The 18,931-nt window shown below is 40.3% G+C and overlaps 2 protein-coding genes across 6 annotated transcripts in view; one reads left to right on the top strand and one right to left on the bottom strand.

Annotated features, from left to right (window-relative positions):
• Positions 1–13,113, top strand: part of mark4 (microtubule affinity regulating kinase 4) — a 50,488-nt gene extending 37,375 nt beyond the window's left edge. Inside the window, exons 15-18 of one of the 4 annotated variants that reach the window (XM_035679583.1) lie at positions 1,029–1,307; positions 2,712–2,794; positions 7,357–7,393; positions 9,489–13,113. In XM_035679583.1, the coding sequence (XP_035535476.1) occupies positions 1,029–1,307; positions 2,712–2,794; positions 7,357–7,393; positions 9,489–9,822 (733 nt within the window). In that variant the 3' untranslated portion in view covers positions 9,823–13,113. Of the gene's footprint in view, positions 1–1,028; positions 1,308–2,711; positions 2,795–7,348; positions 7,394–9,488 lie in introns of all 4 variants that reach the window. The other 3 variants (XM_035679585.1, XM_035679584.1, XM_035679586.1) reach the window with 3 other exon arrangements.
• ckmb (creatine kinase, muscle b) lies at positions 12,881–18,322 on the bottom strand. 2 transcript variants are annotated; one of them, XM_035679588.1, is made up of 9 exons: positions 18,164–18,322; positions 16,577–16,689; positions 16,292–16,388; positions 15,785–15,939; positions 15,364–15,496; positions 15,099–15,270; positions 14,407–14,530; positions 13,953–14,142; positions 12,881–13,420 (listed from the first exon to the last, which is right to left on the bottom strand). In XM_035679588.1, the coding sequence occupies exons 2-9, from the start codon at positions 16,667–16,669 to the stop codon at positions 13,242–13,244; spliced, it is 1,143 nt and encodes a 380-aa protein (XP_035535481.1). In that variant the 5' UTR covers positions 16,670–16,689; positions 18,164–18,322; the 3' UTR covers positions 12,881–13,241. The 2 variants fall into 2 exon arrangements, with proteins under 2 accessions (XP_035535481.1, XP_035535480.1); XM_035679587.1 differs by lacking the exon at positions 18,164–18,322 and adding an exon at positions 16,866–16,899.
• Between the last annotated feature and the right edge of the window lie 609 nt (positions 18,323–18,931).

Here is an 18,931-nt window from a genome sequence, read left to right on the forward strand (position 1 = left end):
GTGTGTGGGTGTGTTGGATGAAGAGAAGAACAGTGAGGGGCAGAGAGACCATTTTGGGTCAATTTGGGTCAAGAGATTAGAGAATAATTGTTGTCACCTCTCTCTCTCACTCTCACTTACATTTTCTTCCTGTGGGTATTCATTCATCTTGAATAGTCGGATAGATATTAAATTACCTCAGTTTAAGACTATACAAGTATCACAAATTGTAAATGCACTTGGTAGAGCTCTTAATTGTCATCATTAAATCAAACAACACGATTCTTTTAACACATGCAGTGGTCAGCGAGGCAAACAAAACAAAGAAACAGCAATGTAGCCAAATACCCTTTTTTCTGATCATCCCTTTCTTCATTTAGGAACATATCAAAGACGTCAAGAAGTCAATCATAAATAATCAGCAAGTAACTGGCCTTTTGTGTCTTTATTTTGGTTGTCTGTGGTATTAAATCTTAATTCAACTGGTATACTCTAAATACAATTACAAATAACATAAATATGCCTTAAAAAATAAGGCTGGTACTATTCTATACTTTTCTTATTGCCAGCAAATCCAATGTAAAGACAAAAAAAAATACAATTGATCCTATTAACAAGTATTGTCTGTGTATCCAAAGCCTGCTATTGCCTGTGCCATTGTTGTCCAAAAACTATTAAAAACCCATCAATGAGTCACACCATTGCACTGGGTGACATGTTCCTTGTTTATGATAAACATGGGCATTGTATTTTGAGTCAGTGTGGGATTGACTCATTACACTGTTGTGGTGCTGTAAATACTCACTAACACGCCAAATTTGAACAAACTGAAACTGAACAAATGCTCAGTTTGTTCCTGTTCCAAATGCTCAGTATTGCTGATTTGAACAGTGTACAATGCATTACTGTGATGATAATGTAACTTGAGCCCTCTGAAGATTAAGAGACCTCTGCCTAGAGGTTTTTGAAAAACATACACACACACACACGATTCCATTGTCTATGGAAATTATGAACTAAACTCTTGTTTTTTCTCCTCCTCCCTCCAGTTCTTTATCCCACCGCCTTCCCCCTGCATCCCCTTCAACCCACAGCATCGCCGGTGCCTCTGGAGCCTCCTCCTCATCCTCCACGCCCTCCTCCCGCCTCTCCAGGGGATCCACAGTCCGGAGCACTTTCCATGGAGGGCAAATTAGAGACCGGCGGCCTCCCTCCCATGCTCCCCCAGCTTCCCCAACCCTGTCCCATGATGCCAGTCCACTGCCCCATGCCAGGACCCGGGCCACGACCAACCTGCTAAGCAAAATCACCTCCAAGTTGACCCGCAGGTAAGGGGAGAAGCCGGGAGGAAAGAATGAATTTCTGTATGGATTTCATTGGTTTAGCTTTGAAGAGGCTGCGTTTTGCTTTCGTTTAGAGGTGTGATTAAAGATAAAACAGGAAGAGATACTCACAGAAATTAACAAATGAACCTTTAACTCAGGGTTTATTGCTCATTTGTAAGTATTTTCAAGGATTGTATGTGTTTGATCATTACTGCTAACAAGTGATAGCAGACTGTATGTTTCTAGGCTTGTATCTGGACAGAGTAACACTCATTTGCTATAAACCTGTACATGAAGATCATTTAGCTAACCTTGCTGCCTCTCACCGTCTCTTCCTTAACCTGTACTAACCTACCAGCCTTCCTCCTTTAATAATGAATCTTTACAGGCTTCAGAACTTGTCCTCCTCCATCTCAGACCTGGGTCTAATAGTGTTTAAACATTATTCCTACTACAGTTTGTTTTACTTGCTTAAACTAGAGGCCTGTTTTTGTTTAGTGTTTCCAATCCCACACCTGCCAACAGCTGTATGCTTTCCACCCATTACCACCGGCTCCCTACAGCGTTAGCTATTGAAAATCTGTCAGTCCCACTCCAAACAAATGTAGCCCTTTATGAAACGGTAAATAAGTTATATGTAAAGAAAAATACTGAAGAAAGTTCTTTAAAAAAAGCTTGATCATGAGGCAGATGGGCCTAGATAAAGTAGATCAAATGTCATTTCCTTAAGCAACACATAGAAACAAGAGAGACAATAGTGTTATTCATTGAGTGAGTAAAAAATGAGTCTGATATAAATAAAACTGAAATTTGACTTAATTTTGAAGTGGTAAGCATATGGTTTACTGGAGGGCAATTGATACAGTATTTCAGTGGGGATGTTCACTGCTCATCCCCACCAACAATCGAGGAAAATCCATCCAGGACCAGTTGTGTTAGTCCTGAAGGATCTGCAGGAGCCGAGACTTATTTTATGTTCATGAAAATAGTTCAAATCCAATGGCGTAATCTGATTCAGTGCTGCTTTAAGCTAGTACAAACAAACGATAACCTATTTGACCCAGGCCTGCTGCTCAGGTGGAGGTACTGTATGTCTTTCACAGTCTTCTCAGCTGCTTATTGTTGCTTTATCTGTTGGTTTGTTTGTTTGTTTGTTTGATTCTTTAACAACTTTTGCTTTTCCTTGCCAGTCACCTGCCAGTCTTCTATCCTTCTTTTTCCTGAACAACAGTACAGTTTGTACTTTTCTGCCTCTTCTACCTGTGCTTCTTACTGTCATCTCGGTTGTCTTCCCCCTCACTTGCCTTCTCTTTCATTCAATGTTTCTGACTCTCTGCTGTTAATTTTCCTTTTTCCATTCCTCTCATCCTCTCTTCGTCTCCTTCTCTTCTGCCTCTCTCCTCCTAGGGTCACTCTTGACCCTTCTAAACGTCAGAGCTCAAACAAGTCCATGTCGGGCTGCACCCTCCCACAGGGGACAAAAACAGTTAGTAAGTCTTCCTTTCCCATGTTTTCTGGCTGCTTCTGTCTGCCTGACTGTCTGCCTGCTTGCCAGTGCCCTGTCATCCCCTCTACCCTTCATTTACTGTGTGTTGCCGGTTGGAGTTTAGTTATACAAACATTTATCTGAGGCAAAGCTACTCTTCAGGCAGGAATTCAGTCAGTGGTTGAGTTAAATTCAACCTGCAGGGTTCTGACTCCACCAAAAGTTCATCTGTACTACAGTGAACTGGAAGACCACTTTTTCTCTAGAAATACAAAGTTAATTATATTTTCCTTTAGTTAACATTTTCCACATTAAATGTGGTTCTCAGTAGTTAGTTTATTCTTGATGGAACATACATTTAAAGAGAAACTAAGCATTAAAGAGAGTTATATTTGCTTAATTGAAAGGTGTCCTAATAGAAGTAAGTGGTAGAAATAAAATCTTCTAATACAGTACATGTATTTTATATCCCCATATTGATATATTTTGATTTTAGATCAAGTTTTCTGGAAATTAAATTGTTTATAATCTGCTTATGGCTTACCTAGTGAATTAAATTAAATACATGAAAACTCAAGCGGGGTACCTGCAGGTCATGAAAAATAAAACATATTGGGCGATGGGAGATCGTTGACACTTTTAAAGTGTGGGATTGTGCTGGAGGTTGTTCAGTCTCAGCTCCATCAGACCTGTAGTGAACACTGGCACTACTGTAGGAAGCTCATCATCTCATAATGGTGATTTCAGGAAAAACTATGAATTAACAATTTTTAATTGGTTAATCCATCCATCCATTTTCTGACACTTCCCGGCTCCAGGTTCATTTCATTCATTATATCATTAGGAATTATTGTTACTACTACTTAATTACTTACTTACTATTACTTTCATACTTTGTTCAGTATTATAGTGAAACAGATATTAAATTGCATTCTGTGTGTTAATAAAAAGTTTTATGTTTAAGTTTGTGAACCCTGCAGAAAGCCTGTCAAGGATCTTAATCACATTAATGCAATAAATGAGTTCTATTACAATATGATCAAGTATATATTGAAGGGATAGTTACCTCAGTAGAAATAAATATATATATTCTCCTTTTACGTTCAGCTTTGGTGGTTCCTGCTTACTCATCCCACCTCAGGTCCACCCAGTTTGCTCTAATTAGGTTTTCTGTCTCCAGTTACTGACAGAGAAGGATTAGGGTGGAAGAAAACCCAGACTTCAAAGTACCTCTTTCGAAACTTCTAAATCAGGACATTTAGGAGTCTAAATGCTTTAGCCGAGGCTCAAAAACTAAGCTCCAGTCTGGTTTAAACCCAGCTTATTGTGACCTCAAATTCTTATCCAGAACGAAGTGGCAGTGTGACCATCAACGTTTGTTTCTTCCTATAGAGCAGCTCTATCTTTGAACAGTATGTTTATATGACTAAAACTCTAATCAGCAGCTGTCTGCCTAAATGTGTGTCTGTCTGGACTGTGTGTCTGCTGGCTGGGCTTTATGCTGAAGGTGTGCACAGCAGCACTACCTGCTTCCAACAAAACACATAACAGCAGTGCTTTTCTGGAACAACAACGGGTTTAAATGTAGTAGTTAAAGTTTGCCCCTATTACTAGACAGTTGTTTTGAATGTTAACATTAGGTCTAATGAAGCGGTTGTCTTATGTGGGCAAGAGTCACAAGAGTGTTTTTAGAATAAACAACCCTAAGATGTCTGCGTCTGTGTTTGTGTGTCCCCTGGAGTGTGTGAGTTTGTTTCAACTCAACTGTACTAGTCTGAGTCATGTAATCAACACCATATGTTTGCCCATGCTGTTAACAAATCAGCAGTCCTACAGCAAGGCTGTGGGATCCGGGACAGACAGGAAAAGGGGGGATGGTGCTTTTATTGGTGTTTTTATACAAGACAGAGGTAGGAGTAAAGGATGAGAAAGTAGAAGTATGTAATGCAGGTGAACTGTGGTTCAGTTTATAATAGTGAAAAGGTGATATCATTACAAACTATATACTTTATAAGATTAAATTACCTGTCCCAAAAATTTAAATTGGATAGATTCATGTCTTAGTAAAAAGGTACAATGGCTCAATATAATTTATTCAGCCATTGTTGTAGCTTTGAACCTGTGACATTAGGAGCACCCAACAGTCCGAGTCCTCTCCAGGAGCAGGTGATTGTAAGAAGCATCTCCTCTTGTACCAGTCATCCTGACTGACTGACCCAGCGTCACTGCCGTTTTAAATCAGGATTAGTTATGTAACCAGGATTTATCCCTCTCTTAAACAGGGATCTTGCACAGCTCTCCCTCAAGATACAAGCAGATTGTTCTGTTACACTGCTGCTAGCTTCTCTGTCTCTCTCTCTGTCGCACTTTCTGTCTAATTTCTTCTTCTATTCTCTCCCTCTGTCACTTTCTGCTCTACTTTTTCTCATTCCCTCACTTTCAGTCTTCTCTCTCTCTCTCTCTCTCATCTCTCAGCCTTTATACAGATTAAACAATCTGGTACACATACTGTACAGTTTATACACAGATAGTCACAAACTCAATGGACAAGAGTGTGTCCAGTCTGTCACTCATTACTCTTCATTCCCACTTTTATTATTCCACAAGGATGTGATCCCACTTGTCTTGCTCAGGGGCACCTTGGCATCAGTTTCTGAGGAAGGAGCAAAGTGTTACACACTCACTTTCTTTACCCAGACAACAAAGGCAAGGTCATAATTTAGATATGACACCACCAAATCTTTAGTCACAAAACATTTACAGAATTACTGCTGTACAGCAGAGTACAGGCATGTATTGACGCGAGATGGCCTTAAGAAAAAATGATTTAAGTAAACATTTGTAGACCTACCTATTTGGATGCAAATGTTCCCAACAGAGTTGCTGGAAGGAACCTTAGTGTTCTTAATCCAGCAGGAATTTGCTGCATGATTATTTGGATAACATTCATAAATGTTGAGGCGTTTCCCAGTTATTTGTCTGTGCAGATTAGAAGGAATCACTCCTTGTACTAAGAGAGGTGACTCATTAGACTGCACCTAATCAAAGGTGCATTTAGATCTAAAGCCCTGCAACAGCTCCTCAGTCAGAGTCAGGTTCACATTAGAGTGGTTTTCATTTTCAGTTAAAAGGGAAAAAAAAAAAATCGGTCAATGAAATCTCACTGCTGGCCCCTTCAGACCACCCCCAGTTCCTGGAAAAGAGATTTTGTTGGGAAAGAAAGCCCTCAGTCTACACACAGAAAATGGCAACAGTAGCCCCTGGTGGCCATGAAAGGGAAGTGCAATAAGCAGCCCCAAGCTCCATAGTGCCTGGCAGCCTGTTGGGGCGAGTATATGTCGTTTTTAGAAGATACTTTAATCTGAAGCAGCGTACGGCAGTCATGAGCCACACCCTGCTTGTGTGTGCCATGTTAAATGCAATAGTATAACTCTCTAAGAAGAATCACATAGCTACATACCGTATAATTAGAAGATGAGAAACTCGACCTCGAGAAAAGGACGTAATGGGAAGAACCCATGTGACTTTAATGTAATGGAAGTTAAAATGTAGGCTGTAGAAGTGCATGAATGCATGAAAGATGTGCTGTGGGAGTTTTGTATGCTGCAGTAAAAAAGAAATGGGCCGTTGAAGGTTATATAATCTGTTTTGTGTCAATATCAGTTTATGTAATTATGGGATCTTGTGATCTTTTGTAATTATCAGTAATTACGTTTATAATTGAAAGCAACAGTTTTATTCTCATCGGATTAGAATCAGAATTTCCTGTGTAATTACTGAGCTGTAATGTAGTTCTACTCATTTTTTTACCATAAACCAAACAAACCAGTTTTACACTGAAACCTTAAGAAACAAATGCTGTGAAGCATTAAAACTTTATAAAAGGTTGTGAGTGGTGACATAGATGTGATTGGATCATTTATTTCAGATCCCAGGTCAGTTTTGGTTCCAAATCAGCTTTATATACTTTTACTATTATTTGTCAAAATATATATTTAGGATTTTTTTAATGAATTATTAATTTTACAGACGGCTATATTGAGTGTGACTACATGACTAATATTAATTAGTCTAGTCACCAGAAAAGCAACAAAAAGAAAAGCAAGTTCCTCCAAAAATCTTAAAACCACTGACAGCAGTTAATATCAAGCGCAGACTTTTTACTTTACGTTGGTCTTCACCTCTAACTCACACATTTGTGCTTTAACCAGCGTTACATTGATATGCGTGTGAGTCAGGTCTGGCTCTCTGCTCTGGAGTCACTCCCTCTGTGTTTGTTTATCCTTCTCATTTGTTTTGTTGGTGACATTTTGTTGTTGCACTTCCATCCAGTGTTCCAGTGTAGTGAGCGTAGGTTGGTGTTGATCCATCTGTGATTTGAAGACGAGTTGTCCTGTTCTGTGTTGTGATTGGTTGACGTGGATTGACTGGCATAGACATGCTGCTAATTGGTGCATTAAAACAGGAAGTGGGAGGGTTAGCTGAGTGGGGGGGGGATTGGTGTGAAAATACATTAGGCCGATTGATTCCTAACAGATACGTTTGTCTTCTTCTTGAGGGTCACAGACGAACCTGAGAGAATCAGCAGATCTCCGGTCACAAGGTGAGTTTGCGTTTGCATTTTTCCCACCATGACGACCAAAGTGCAACAGTAGAATAATCTAGAATTGAATGTGTCAGCAGCATTACAAGCAGCAATCTATCCATCAATATACCATGTACTTACCAAGTAATTTACTCAGTGAGACTCCCCAGTTAGATATTTTGTGTCCTACTGCTGTTAGTAAAAGAATAGTTCAACATTTTGGGATATATGTTGTATTTAGCTTAATAAATATGTCAGTTAGCTGTTTTATGGAGGGTTATGTGCTGAAATATTTATGATCTCTACACTTCTGTCTTTGTACGGATTAAACAAACAAGATACAAGGTTAATTAGTGAGCCTCAAAGGTTCTGGTAGGCAGATTCTCTGAGCCAGGCATACTGTTTTCAGCTAAGCTAACCAGCTGCCTGCTCCAGCTACATATTGACAGACATGGAAGTGGAATCAATCAGCAAGAAAGCAAATTGCTGTTGCAACCTTTTTTTTTTTTTTAAGTCTCTGCCAGACTGCTACTCTGAAGGTAATTCAACTGTAGCACTTGTATATTATTCTGAGATGTGACTGAGACGTGATCAGAAGTCTTTTCCATGTGATCCAACTGGATTACATATTCAGCACAGATCCTGAATCATACAACTCCTATGTGAACACTAACATTTTATTTTTTCATGTGGTGGGGACTCAAGGGAATACAGTAAAATAGATTTTAAAGTGCTCCTACAGAAACATCACAATGTGGTAAATTACCTTCATGCATTCTCATTAAAATCTGTGCATACTTCTTTGTCCAGAACCAACAATGTCAAACACAAAAAGCATTACCCAACTATCCTATATTGTCTATATACCTGTAATCCTATGGCTGCAGAAAAAATTAATGATTAATTGAATGAAAGAAGCTGATTATAAATATTAAAACTTTTTAGAATTAAATGTTGTTGCTATTTTTATGTCAAAACTGCCGTTATTTTGGTGCACGGAGAAGCTCGGCTGTTCACTCTCTACATGGAGAACAATCATACACCACAAAGTACCAAAAGCCAAGTATCCAAATTTATTATTGAGATTGAACACTTTGATTAGATCACAAACTTAATGAACAGACTGTAACAGAAATGAACCATGAACCACTCAGTTATTATTGATTTAATTCAAGTCACAGCAAAAGCATTTCCAAGGCTTGTGAGACCACTAAAATTTTAAATCTCTTGTACTCTTATCTTTATTTATACTGTATTTTTTCAGGGTCATTGGTCTCAGCTTATCAGTATGTTACTAAAGGTCTTGTGTACTTCCTGTCAGCCTCCGCTGCTTCATCCCAGTCTCAGTCTCAGGTTAAAATCAGCAGGTAAACCAGCAGCCCCAGGCTAACATTAGCCAACAGACTGTGGTGTGACCCTAGATGCTAAGCACTGCCTCCTTGTGGTAGATGACCCCTGTGGTTAGAACCTTAGAATATAAAAGACATTATTATAATTGTGTCTATCAACTGTTTAGTCCCTGAAACTCTGTACCCTCCCGTACCAGCAGGCTGATTTCTTTTAAAGATCGTTGTATATTAGTCCTGTGATTCTAGAAAAATGGATTTATCTGTATAGTATGTTATTAATTATATACATTTCATTACAAAATGGCATTAAAGAACAAAATAAATGTATAATCAATCCCAGCACATGAACAATTGAGTGGAGGTAGGTTTGATTTACATATCCCTTTGAACTGTATGAAAGAAAGAAGTTAAACAATAAAATACACATTTACCTGTTTGTGACCTAGGTAGCTCTCTATATGTAGGATGTAAAAATCCAATAATGTGTGATATTAATCTATTTTCTTCTCCTCCCCCTTTCCCTAACCCCTCATACATTTACATACATTCACTTACCTACACTTGTCTCTTCACACATCCATCTCACTTCAACTCAAATATCCATCATTCATGCTCCTACATTTATATCTGATCTCCTGCCCTCACACCTCTCCTCCTCCTGTAAACAACTCCTATCAACCTCGCCCTGTCCTTTCTGTTTTAAATCTCCCTACATTTCCACCTATCTTCTCTCTGCATCGCCACTTCCCTTCCTCCTTTTCCAGTCGCCATCTATCTGGGCATCAGAAAGCGGCCGAGCCCCGGACCCCCCGATGCGGCTGGGATGTGAGGGTGCGGAGCCCCCGCGACCCGGCCGAGGTGGTGCTAGCACTGCGTGAGGCGGCGCAGGGCTGCGGCTGCCAGGTCCACCTGGCCGGGCCTTTCCTCCTGTCCTGCACCCACGGAGCAGCCGGCGCCCGTGTGGCCTTCGAGGCCGAGGTCTGCCAGCTGCCCAGCGGGCTGGGCCAAAGCAGCGGTGTGAGGTTCAAACGCCTGTGGGGGGCACCGTTAGCCTTTAGAGACATCGCCACCAAAGTGTCCAAGGAGCTGGAGCTCTGAGGGCAACAGGAGGCGGGGCAGATTGATGACAGACAGGACAAGTTGATGAATGAGGAGGTAAGAGGAAGAGGAGGAACAGCGAGGCAGAAACCCTCGCCTCCTCCTCTTCCTCCCTGGGCTCCACCTCATCTAATGCGGCTAGCGATGCCTCGCCTCCGCCAAAGACCCTCTTCTTCTGATGCCACCAATCACAGCCAGACAAACGGATGCACAGACACGGATAGACCGCCATCGGCAGACTTATGATGACCCTTGACCTTGGAGCTGTCAGTGACCTACGACCCCTGCTTAAAACACGCCACCACCTCCATATTATGTGAGCCCACGGAGTCAAACAGTTGGGTTTGTTTTTTCATGATTTAATGTTTGATGATGATACGGATGGTGTTGCTGAGAATGATGGAGATTGTTGTTGTTGTTGTTGTTGACGACATTGTTATTCCTATTGTATCATATTTGTCATCATTCCTTTTTAAAGAGCTGCTATTTAAAGATATGTTTTAATTTTTTTTGTGTGTAATAAGTTTATTTTCTTTCTTTAATGCTTTTAAAAATGGGCAGAAGTTTGACCTCTGTTGTCATTTCTTGGCAGCAGACGTCACATATTTAAGAAGTGAGGGCGCAGTCTGACCTCCGGCCTCTAGAGGGAGACATGCAGAAATGCAGATACTGAATAAAGCATCACAGCCTTTCTGCCCATCCATTAACGCCCATTTTACTTCTCAGTTGGGATTTTAATGTTTGTACCATTTCTGTTAAAATGTTGCTCCTCTGTCTGCTATCCATACTGAATTCTCTGCTGCGTGTCGATAGCTGGCAGGTGAGCTACTTACAGACGAACCCTGATAACTTGATCATTTGAGCTTAAGCTCCGCCCATAACAAATACTCAACTTCGCCCATTGTTTTATCCCTTGCTACCTTTATTAACAAGCAGAAGTCCTTTAAAAAAAAATAAAAAATTAAACATTTTGTTGGTTTAAAGTACAAAGTAGAATTTTTGTTAGAAGTCCAACAGGAATTGAGGTCATGATGTTACTGTATTTACGTTTCAGGAGGTTCTGAGGATGTTTGCAGGCAAAACAAATGGCCACCACATTATTTTACTTGAAATGCCTCCACACAGGAGGTTTAGTTTAAATTAGAAAGCAGGTTGTAACAGCCAATCACAACACATTATTCAGAGTGCTAATGTAACTGCAGTTCAATTCAACAAAATGAAAATTCAGTCTTTTTTAGCACATATCGTATACAGTCACTGAGTTAAAAATGTTATTAAAAGAAATCAACAAATTGGCCGTCGTGGTCGTCCTAGTTTTTATCAGATATAGAAATATAACACTATATGATACAAAAATACACATTTTCACAATTTTTCCTCCTGACGCCAAAGCAGACATAGTTTAAAAACCTGATGCAACATTAGTTTAAAGGCCTTTTCTTGTTCATTACTTTGGTTCATTGTCAAACAGTTAAAAGACAAAGAGCAACAGATTTTTCTTCAGCTTTGAGTCCCAGTGGACCTTCAAACTTTTTCATTATAATTTAATCTCTTTTTCCAAGATATTTTCCACACATGATTACAGTAGCTTGTACTGGTTTGGAGTAAACGGAGGAGTAGGTTACTCTGGTAGCACTTTGGCATAACAGTATCACAGTCTGTCAGAATACCATCGCCATTGCTTTCCTCAAATGTAGTGCAATACAGCCACACAGCCAAGAATCAAGACTTGAATAAGCATTGATTAAGACTAAATAGGGCTCCTTGTTTGATTTATTTTTTAATTTTTAATATTGCTGATTTGTTGTTAAAAAACCAATGAGCACTTTTGCTTTTTAGCCAGGATTGCAGGGTTTGTACTGTACTGGCAGAGTTTTACTTCATCTGTATGTTTCTTTTGTAAATTGTTTAAAAACTCACATTGTCTCTTAAAGCTCACTGCCTTTCTTTTCCTTCACTTAACTTTGTCATTCACTTCCCATAGTGAAACCAGCTGGAGTGATGACTTCAGGTTTCCAGTTAGAGGTGCCGTTTGGTTTTAAAGTCATGCCACAAAGTCATGTGGTACAAATGAAGTACCAAAATTCATCCTGTCTCCAAAACTTCTGTCAGATTTAACAGTTTTCGTTTGCCCAATGTTGCATTTATGTTTAACTTCAGTGACACTTTTGATATAAGGAAACTGTAGACTTTTCCCTCTGTCGACCAATCAGGCTGCAGCACTGCTGAGACATGTATGACTGTTGACCAATCAGATTCCATTATGACTTTAAGAGATATATGACTGTTAACCAATCAGACTCCTGCCTAATCAATGAGAATGTGACCTATGAGAAACTCGATTCTTGCTCATTACAGAACAAAGTGCTACATTCATCGTGTATCGACACTGACGACTCCAAAATCAAACGGTTGTTGTACTCGTATTGTAACTCTATAAAGCCAAGCAACTATTACTTGTACTTCTGAAGTATGCAGCATCTAACACAACAGATATGATACAGCAGATTTGTGATCTTTACGGCTGTAAGGTCTACAGGAATTTGTCTGTTCAGTGGGAGATTTCAGCCACGGGTGTCCACCACTGTCTGAAAATGTGAAGCTGTGATTTAGGGCTAGTTTTTTGTTTTGTTTTATTTGTGTATAACTGGGCCTCACTCTCTGAACCTGTTCTGTAGATACAGTTAGGGCCATGCTTTAAGGCTACAGTTCTGTTGTATAGTGTGTTTGAAGCCGTTGCTGTTATCAACAAAACTTAACTTATGGGCTGAAATTACAGAAATGATCGACCTGCAATCCTGCATGTCTCCTAGGAAATAATGTGTGACACAAAAATAAAGACTTTCAACCTCTTTCTTATTTGTGTGTATTTCTTTCTCACGCTACACTGATGAACATGAGTTCCTTTGTGTTATTGTATGGTGTTTTTTTAAGATTTTGTTCACCTGTGCACAAATTAAAATGCACTCTTTGTTCCTGTAAGCAAAACTGCACACATCACTGTCAGTCAGTTAAAAGATCCATGTGTTTCCACATAAATAAAACATGAGATGGAAGGTTTGATTGTTACATGGGGCATAATTTAATTGTCCAGTTATATTTTACAACCAAAAAAAAAATTTATTTAGGTGTGTATACATAGCCATGACCAGACTATGCATGGATTGATCCCAGGATGTTACAGAGAAGATGGGGTGAGATAATTGAACTGATAACCAAAGACGAAACAGGAAAGTAAAAGATGAGTGAGGATAACAGAAGTAAGAAAGAAAGAAAGGAGCAGAAAGAAAAGTGTCTTCTTGATGGAAAGAAGTATGTAGAAAGTAGCCAGTAACTTTACAAGAAGGCTACCCGTTCATTTTTTATAATATAAAAAAACAAACACAGACAGTCATTCAGTCATTGGTTGTCTGTCCACTTTACTTCTGGGCGGGGATCATGCCATCGACGGACTCTCCTTTCTCAAGCTTCTTCTCCATCTCAACCATCAGCTTGACACCGTCAACCACCAGCTGGACCTGGTCCACCTCAGAGGAGCCCAGACGGTCAGCGTTGGAGATGTCGAACACACCACCCACGGAGGCTGTGTCCACACCACCTGGAGGGGAAAGGAGGGAAGAAGAATAAGGCCTCTGTCAAAAGTAGCATAAGGAGGAGAAACTATGACCCCATTCCTGTCAGATATACATATTATCTCCTGAGATAACTGGATATATATATAGAAATATAATGCAGTTAAACTAAACTTTAGTGGATAAGAAATCATGTTTCTGATTAAAGATAATTAAGACATTTCATTGAACATGGAAACTATTGAGAAAATAAACATATATCTCCCACTAAAAAAGTCCCTGAGACTGAGGTGACATTATTGACCCAATCTACATGGGTAGAGTTGTCTGAATATGGGGGTAATAAAATGGAGTGATAATAACTGAAACAAATGCTGCCAATCATTTAAAAAAGCCTTTTAAGTCTTCCTAATCCTAAAACCTAACTGTAGCAGCCATTTTATAATAGTAGCTGTTTAGAAATTGGATATGTATGAATTGTTAGTGTTTTGACCAGTAACATTTTCCAGTACATTTCCTAATATGTGTTTGCTACTAAATGTTTTCTTTTTTACATACCTGTGCCACGCTTCTGCAGACGCAGCCTGTTCAGGATCTCCTCGAACTTGGCATGTGTGCTGAGCTTGGGCAGCTTGACGTGCACACCACCACGCAGACCAGTTCCCAGGTTGGAGGGGCAGGTCAGGATGTAACCCAGATGCTCGTTCCACATGAAGCCGTGGTTGTGCTTCTTGAAGATCTCCTCAATCTGACCAGTGAGGAGGAAAGTGAAATAAATAATGCGTGATGGTTAAAATATAACCAGATGCATGTCACTAAATCCTAACTTTTAACACTAGAAATAAATTAAACATCATGCAGTTGTTTAACATCCATGGAAGGTCTATATAAAAAGGTTTAATATTTACACCATGTACAAAATTACAGCACAGCCAGTTGCATCGTGCATACTTAAGTGTCTGCATAACAGTGTGTTTATGTAACATTATGCATCCATGTTTTTGTGTCGTACCTTCTGCAGGCCAACGCAGAAGCGTCTGAAGACCTCCTTCATGTTGCCTCCCTTCTGCATGGAGATGACACGCAGATGATCCTCCTCGTTCACCCAGACCAGGAAGGTCTTGTTCTCGTTGTGCCTGGAGGAAGGAAATCCAGCTCAGTTTCACTTCATTCATTCCCATATAGGACAAAGTGTTCACGAGCCATTTAATACTACAATGCTACATGAATACAATTTAACATTTTGTAGAAATGTTTCTCAACGTGCCTTTAACCCTGATTAAAACAGTAATCCTGATAATGTGAATGATCTGAGCGTCATGGTGCAGGATTTACACAATGTCAAGCCACTGAAAGGGGCAGTGCATGCTGCAGCTGAACACACTGTGCTTTGGTATTCGTGACACACTTTAACAGATGTATGAAAACAGGAATAAGCAGGGATGTCATATTAGGGGTGTGGGAGAAAAAGACAGATGGTGGAAGTTTTAAAGGGTGGCTTTGGAAGGGCAGATGGGAGATTTTAGCTCAGAGGGTGGTCGTTTGTTTACTGACTGTATGTTTCTGCATTTACACAGGCACAAAAAAAATCTTTTTCAGTCAATTATAGAAAATATCTGATCTTCTTTTTGCTTTCCGAATTAGGAGAATCCCAATAAAGTATATAATGTTCTATTTTCATTCTGTGTGTCGTGTGTCTCTCACCAGATGCCTCTGCCGTCGGGCCAGTCACGGGCCATACCAGCACAGGTCAGCAGGGGGGACACGGGCTTGTCAAACAAGAAGTGATCAGCAATCAGCTGCTCCTGCTCGGCGTCGGTCATGCCGTCCAGGGGGTAGTACTTTCCCTTGAACTCACCTTCCAGACTGGCCAGGGCTGGACAGAAGAAAAGGAGTCAGTCTCTGACAACTATATCATGTGTTCTACAAACATTTGCATTAGATTGTTAGATTGGTCATTGACATTCACCCTCAATGGACAGCTTCTCAATGCCTCTGCGCTCTCCACGGCTGTTGTGGGGGGGCAGGGTGAATCCCTTGATGCTGCGGCCGGTACGAACACGGCTGGACAGCACATAGTTGGGGTCCAGGTCATCACCACCCTGAGAGAAGAAGAACATTATTAATGTATTATAGCCATTGTTTTTAATCTCTTATTTACAAACTTTTTTGCGTCACCCATGAGGGATTGGGCTAATGTTGAAGATGTATTTAAAGAATGTATCAATATTTTGGGAGAACGGCCAGCTAGTAAACTTAACCTTAAATTGATTTGGTTGGCCATAAAAGTTATTATTTTACCCAATTAATTAAGGATATCAGCAATCAACAATGGGCAATCAGCTGGGCTTATTTACAACAATACTATCATGCATGTCTTGACTCCTCACCTTCAGGTTCTCGAAGTTCAGGTCGGTCTTGTGCTTGTCGGTGGGCTTGTATCCACCGTGACGGTCGGAGATGATGGGGTCCAGCAGATCCTTGAAGACCTCATAGGACTCCTCATCACCGGCAACGCAGCCCACGGTCATGATGAAGGGGTGGCCTTGGGGACAAGAGGCAGGATGAGGAAGTTAGTGTGGGGCAATACTGATGTTGATGTGTTTTTGTTGTTGTATTGAATGTGAGGTCCTCTTGTCCCTGTATCACTGTGTAACTTCCTGGCCATAACTATTAACTTGGTAGTACTGAAAACCTCAGTCCTAAAAAATTAGAAAAATGTCACCTTAGAGGTACAGATGGATGCATTGTTGCAATCCATAATCATAACATAACATAATGACATAATCATAACTCATATTTGACTACATTGTTTGCTTCAGTTCATTTACGTCTCCTCAGACTCTATCTTTTTCTGGTGTGTGTTCATCTCTAGCTGATGACTTGCTCCTTCTTACCTGGGTTGTCAACACCAGTCTGGATGACGTCATCCACGGTGAAGCCGCTGGGGGTGGACTTTCCCCTCAGCTTGCCATAGATCTCCTTGTTCAACACCTACGACAGATGAAACCCAAGTCAGCAATTATACAGTCACATGATATCCTTTGTTATTTAAGTTGTTTTTAAGTATCTTAACAAAACAATGAAAAAAGACTAATCAAGCAATGCTGAAAGTTACTGGTGCCTGTTCAAGATGTGTGTTTTGGGTGGCGGATAGACACACGTCAGAGTAGGATTTGTACCTTGGCCATGTGGTTGTTGTGCAGGGAGAGGTCGGGGAACTCCTCGTCCACAGAGAACTTCATTTTGTAGTCATTGTGGCAGTTTTTCGCCATGGCTGCGATTCTTACTCCGTCTGGGAAGGGTCGAGAAAAAGAAAGAGAAAGAGAAAGAGTGTTATTTCTCAGAATCTGCAATGCTTATAGACTCATTTGGTGAGACTACAGTACAAGAGAGGAGAATTTGAAGCTATTTTATATACTTTTTTATTAGCTACATGTATTCGTCAAATATCATGATGTTGTTGAATACCCTTTTTCTTTTCTGCCATTTCTCCAAGTGCCTTGTCAATTAGTCCTCTGGTGAAGAGGAGACACCTTCTCATACTGTCTCCCTTTCTTACTTTTTTTTCCCTCTGTCCCTTTCCCTCTGTCAGCTGTGCTGTCTACATGCCTGCTGTCCTGCCTGTCTCTCCAACCACCTGTCTTCCTCTCACAGTGCAGAGTATTAATAGTGTGGCTGTGCCCCCTCCTGTCCTCCACCCCTCCCATCTCTGCAGAGAGCTACAGTTTCCAGCACATTATGATGAATGATTTTCTCTTCTCTCTCACTCCATTCAGCCTCAGATTAATACAAAATTTAGTGGCAGAGGTACACCACAATACGTAGGTAGCAAAGAAAGTACTCTGGTACCAGAAGCAATAAAACTTTTAAAATATATCAACATTTTAAAGACTGAAAATAGCACAAACATGGTAATGCCTAAAACTACAAATGGTTAATATGGTAATATTTGGTCTTTTTATTTTTTTATACAATGAAATTGTGTTTGAATTGAACTGAAAAAGCCTTACAAAAAAGATGTATATCCATTCCCTAACTAAAATGCAAAGCCAAAATCTACAGCTGCAGAAACACTCAGAACAGACGTGTGGGGTCAAGAATAGATTTACAACTGCCTTCATAGCCATCATTTTGTATCTATTTACAAGCGGATCTCTCTCTCCGTCCGACAGAGTGCAAGACTCCTCCAGTTGCTTGAGGTGTAGTTGATTGACGACACCTGGTACACTGAAAGGTCAGAGCACTGCATGCCTCTTAGATGCCTCCACATATTCCATGACTAAATCAAGCGCTCCTAAACTATTCAAAGTCACACTTGAAGTCTGCCCTGCTAGCGTCAGAAACAGCTGACAGATAGTCACAACTGTTTCAGTGACACTACACTGCCGTATACATGACTATCCTTTTATCAGCAGAATTGTGCTACCCATCTGCAAGAAACCAAGAGCATCAAGTCTCTCAAAGAAATCTTTCACTACAGTTTGCACTGATAGTACAATGATCAGAGTACATTTTTGTAGTTTCCATATCCAAAAAATATGTGCAAAGCTTTAAAAGGAATCCAAGGCAAAAAATGTCAGAAGAGAACAAGTTTTCATGGCTGCAGAGTTCACCAAAGGAGGAATCTTTCTGACAGATATTTGGTTAAAAATGGTTTGGTCAGGGAGAGGTTTTTGTCCATACTTAACAGACCACCACCAAATCACCACAATCTTCCGCATGGATTTATCAAAAAGGCTGACTAAAGCATTGTTTTGCTTTTTTACCTGCTTAGGAGAAAAGAAAGAGGTAACAGATCCCGGGATCAAGTCCTGTTCACCAAATGTAGGGGTTGCCCAACTCTGCCAGGTGATGGACTTAAGCATTTATACCCAGACCTTTGCCCCTATTGGCTGTCTAGACTCGGGGTCCCCTCATTTGATTGGTCACAGGGTGGCTTCTGTACCCGGGTGAGTTTCTAAAAGGCAAGAACGAACATCACACAACACACGAGACGAGAGACAAGGCAACAGCTGCAGCTGCTTGGTCCAACCTTTCACCTTCTGTCTGCTCGTAGCTGCTTGATAGGAGCCTGCAGGACAGAACCGTGGTGAACAGAAGGGTACAAAAGCGCATGCATCCTCATACATTCACAGTATATATTAGATGCATGCACATGTCATAACTCTTCTGTGGTGCAATTAGATTCACATAATCTTTGCAGTGTAGGCGTAGGCGTGTAGGTGTTTTAACCTTGCCCAAAGTGATTTACTTTAATTGTGGAGAAGGCTATGAATGTTAAAATCAGTTATGCAATTGAATGAATATATAGCTACGGTATAACTATAATACACAAAATGACATTAAATGCACATTTAAAATAACATGAAAGCTTTCTCAGTCTTGCTATTTGTAAAGGGATTACAAAACCCCCTCCCCATAACCCAACATTTTTTCCCAACATGTTTTTTTTTTGAGAGAGTGGGTGGAGGAGATTTCTCAATTCCCCCCTCCACTTCCCAGCCATCACAAAGTTGTTAATTACACACAATATT

The sequence above is a fragment of the Morone saxatilis genome, unplaced genomic scaffold, assembly GCF_004916995.1.
Source record: "Morone saxatilis isolate NCDOM2014 unplaced genomic scaffold, NCSU_SB_2.0 Contig8, whole genome shotgun sequence".
In the NCBI taxonomy this organism is placed as follows: domain Eukaryota; kingdom Metazoa; phylum Chordata; class Actinopteri; family Moronidae; genus Morone; species Morone saxatilis.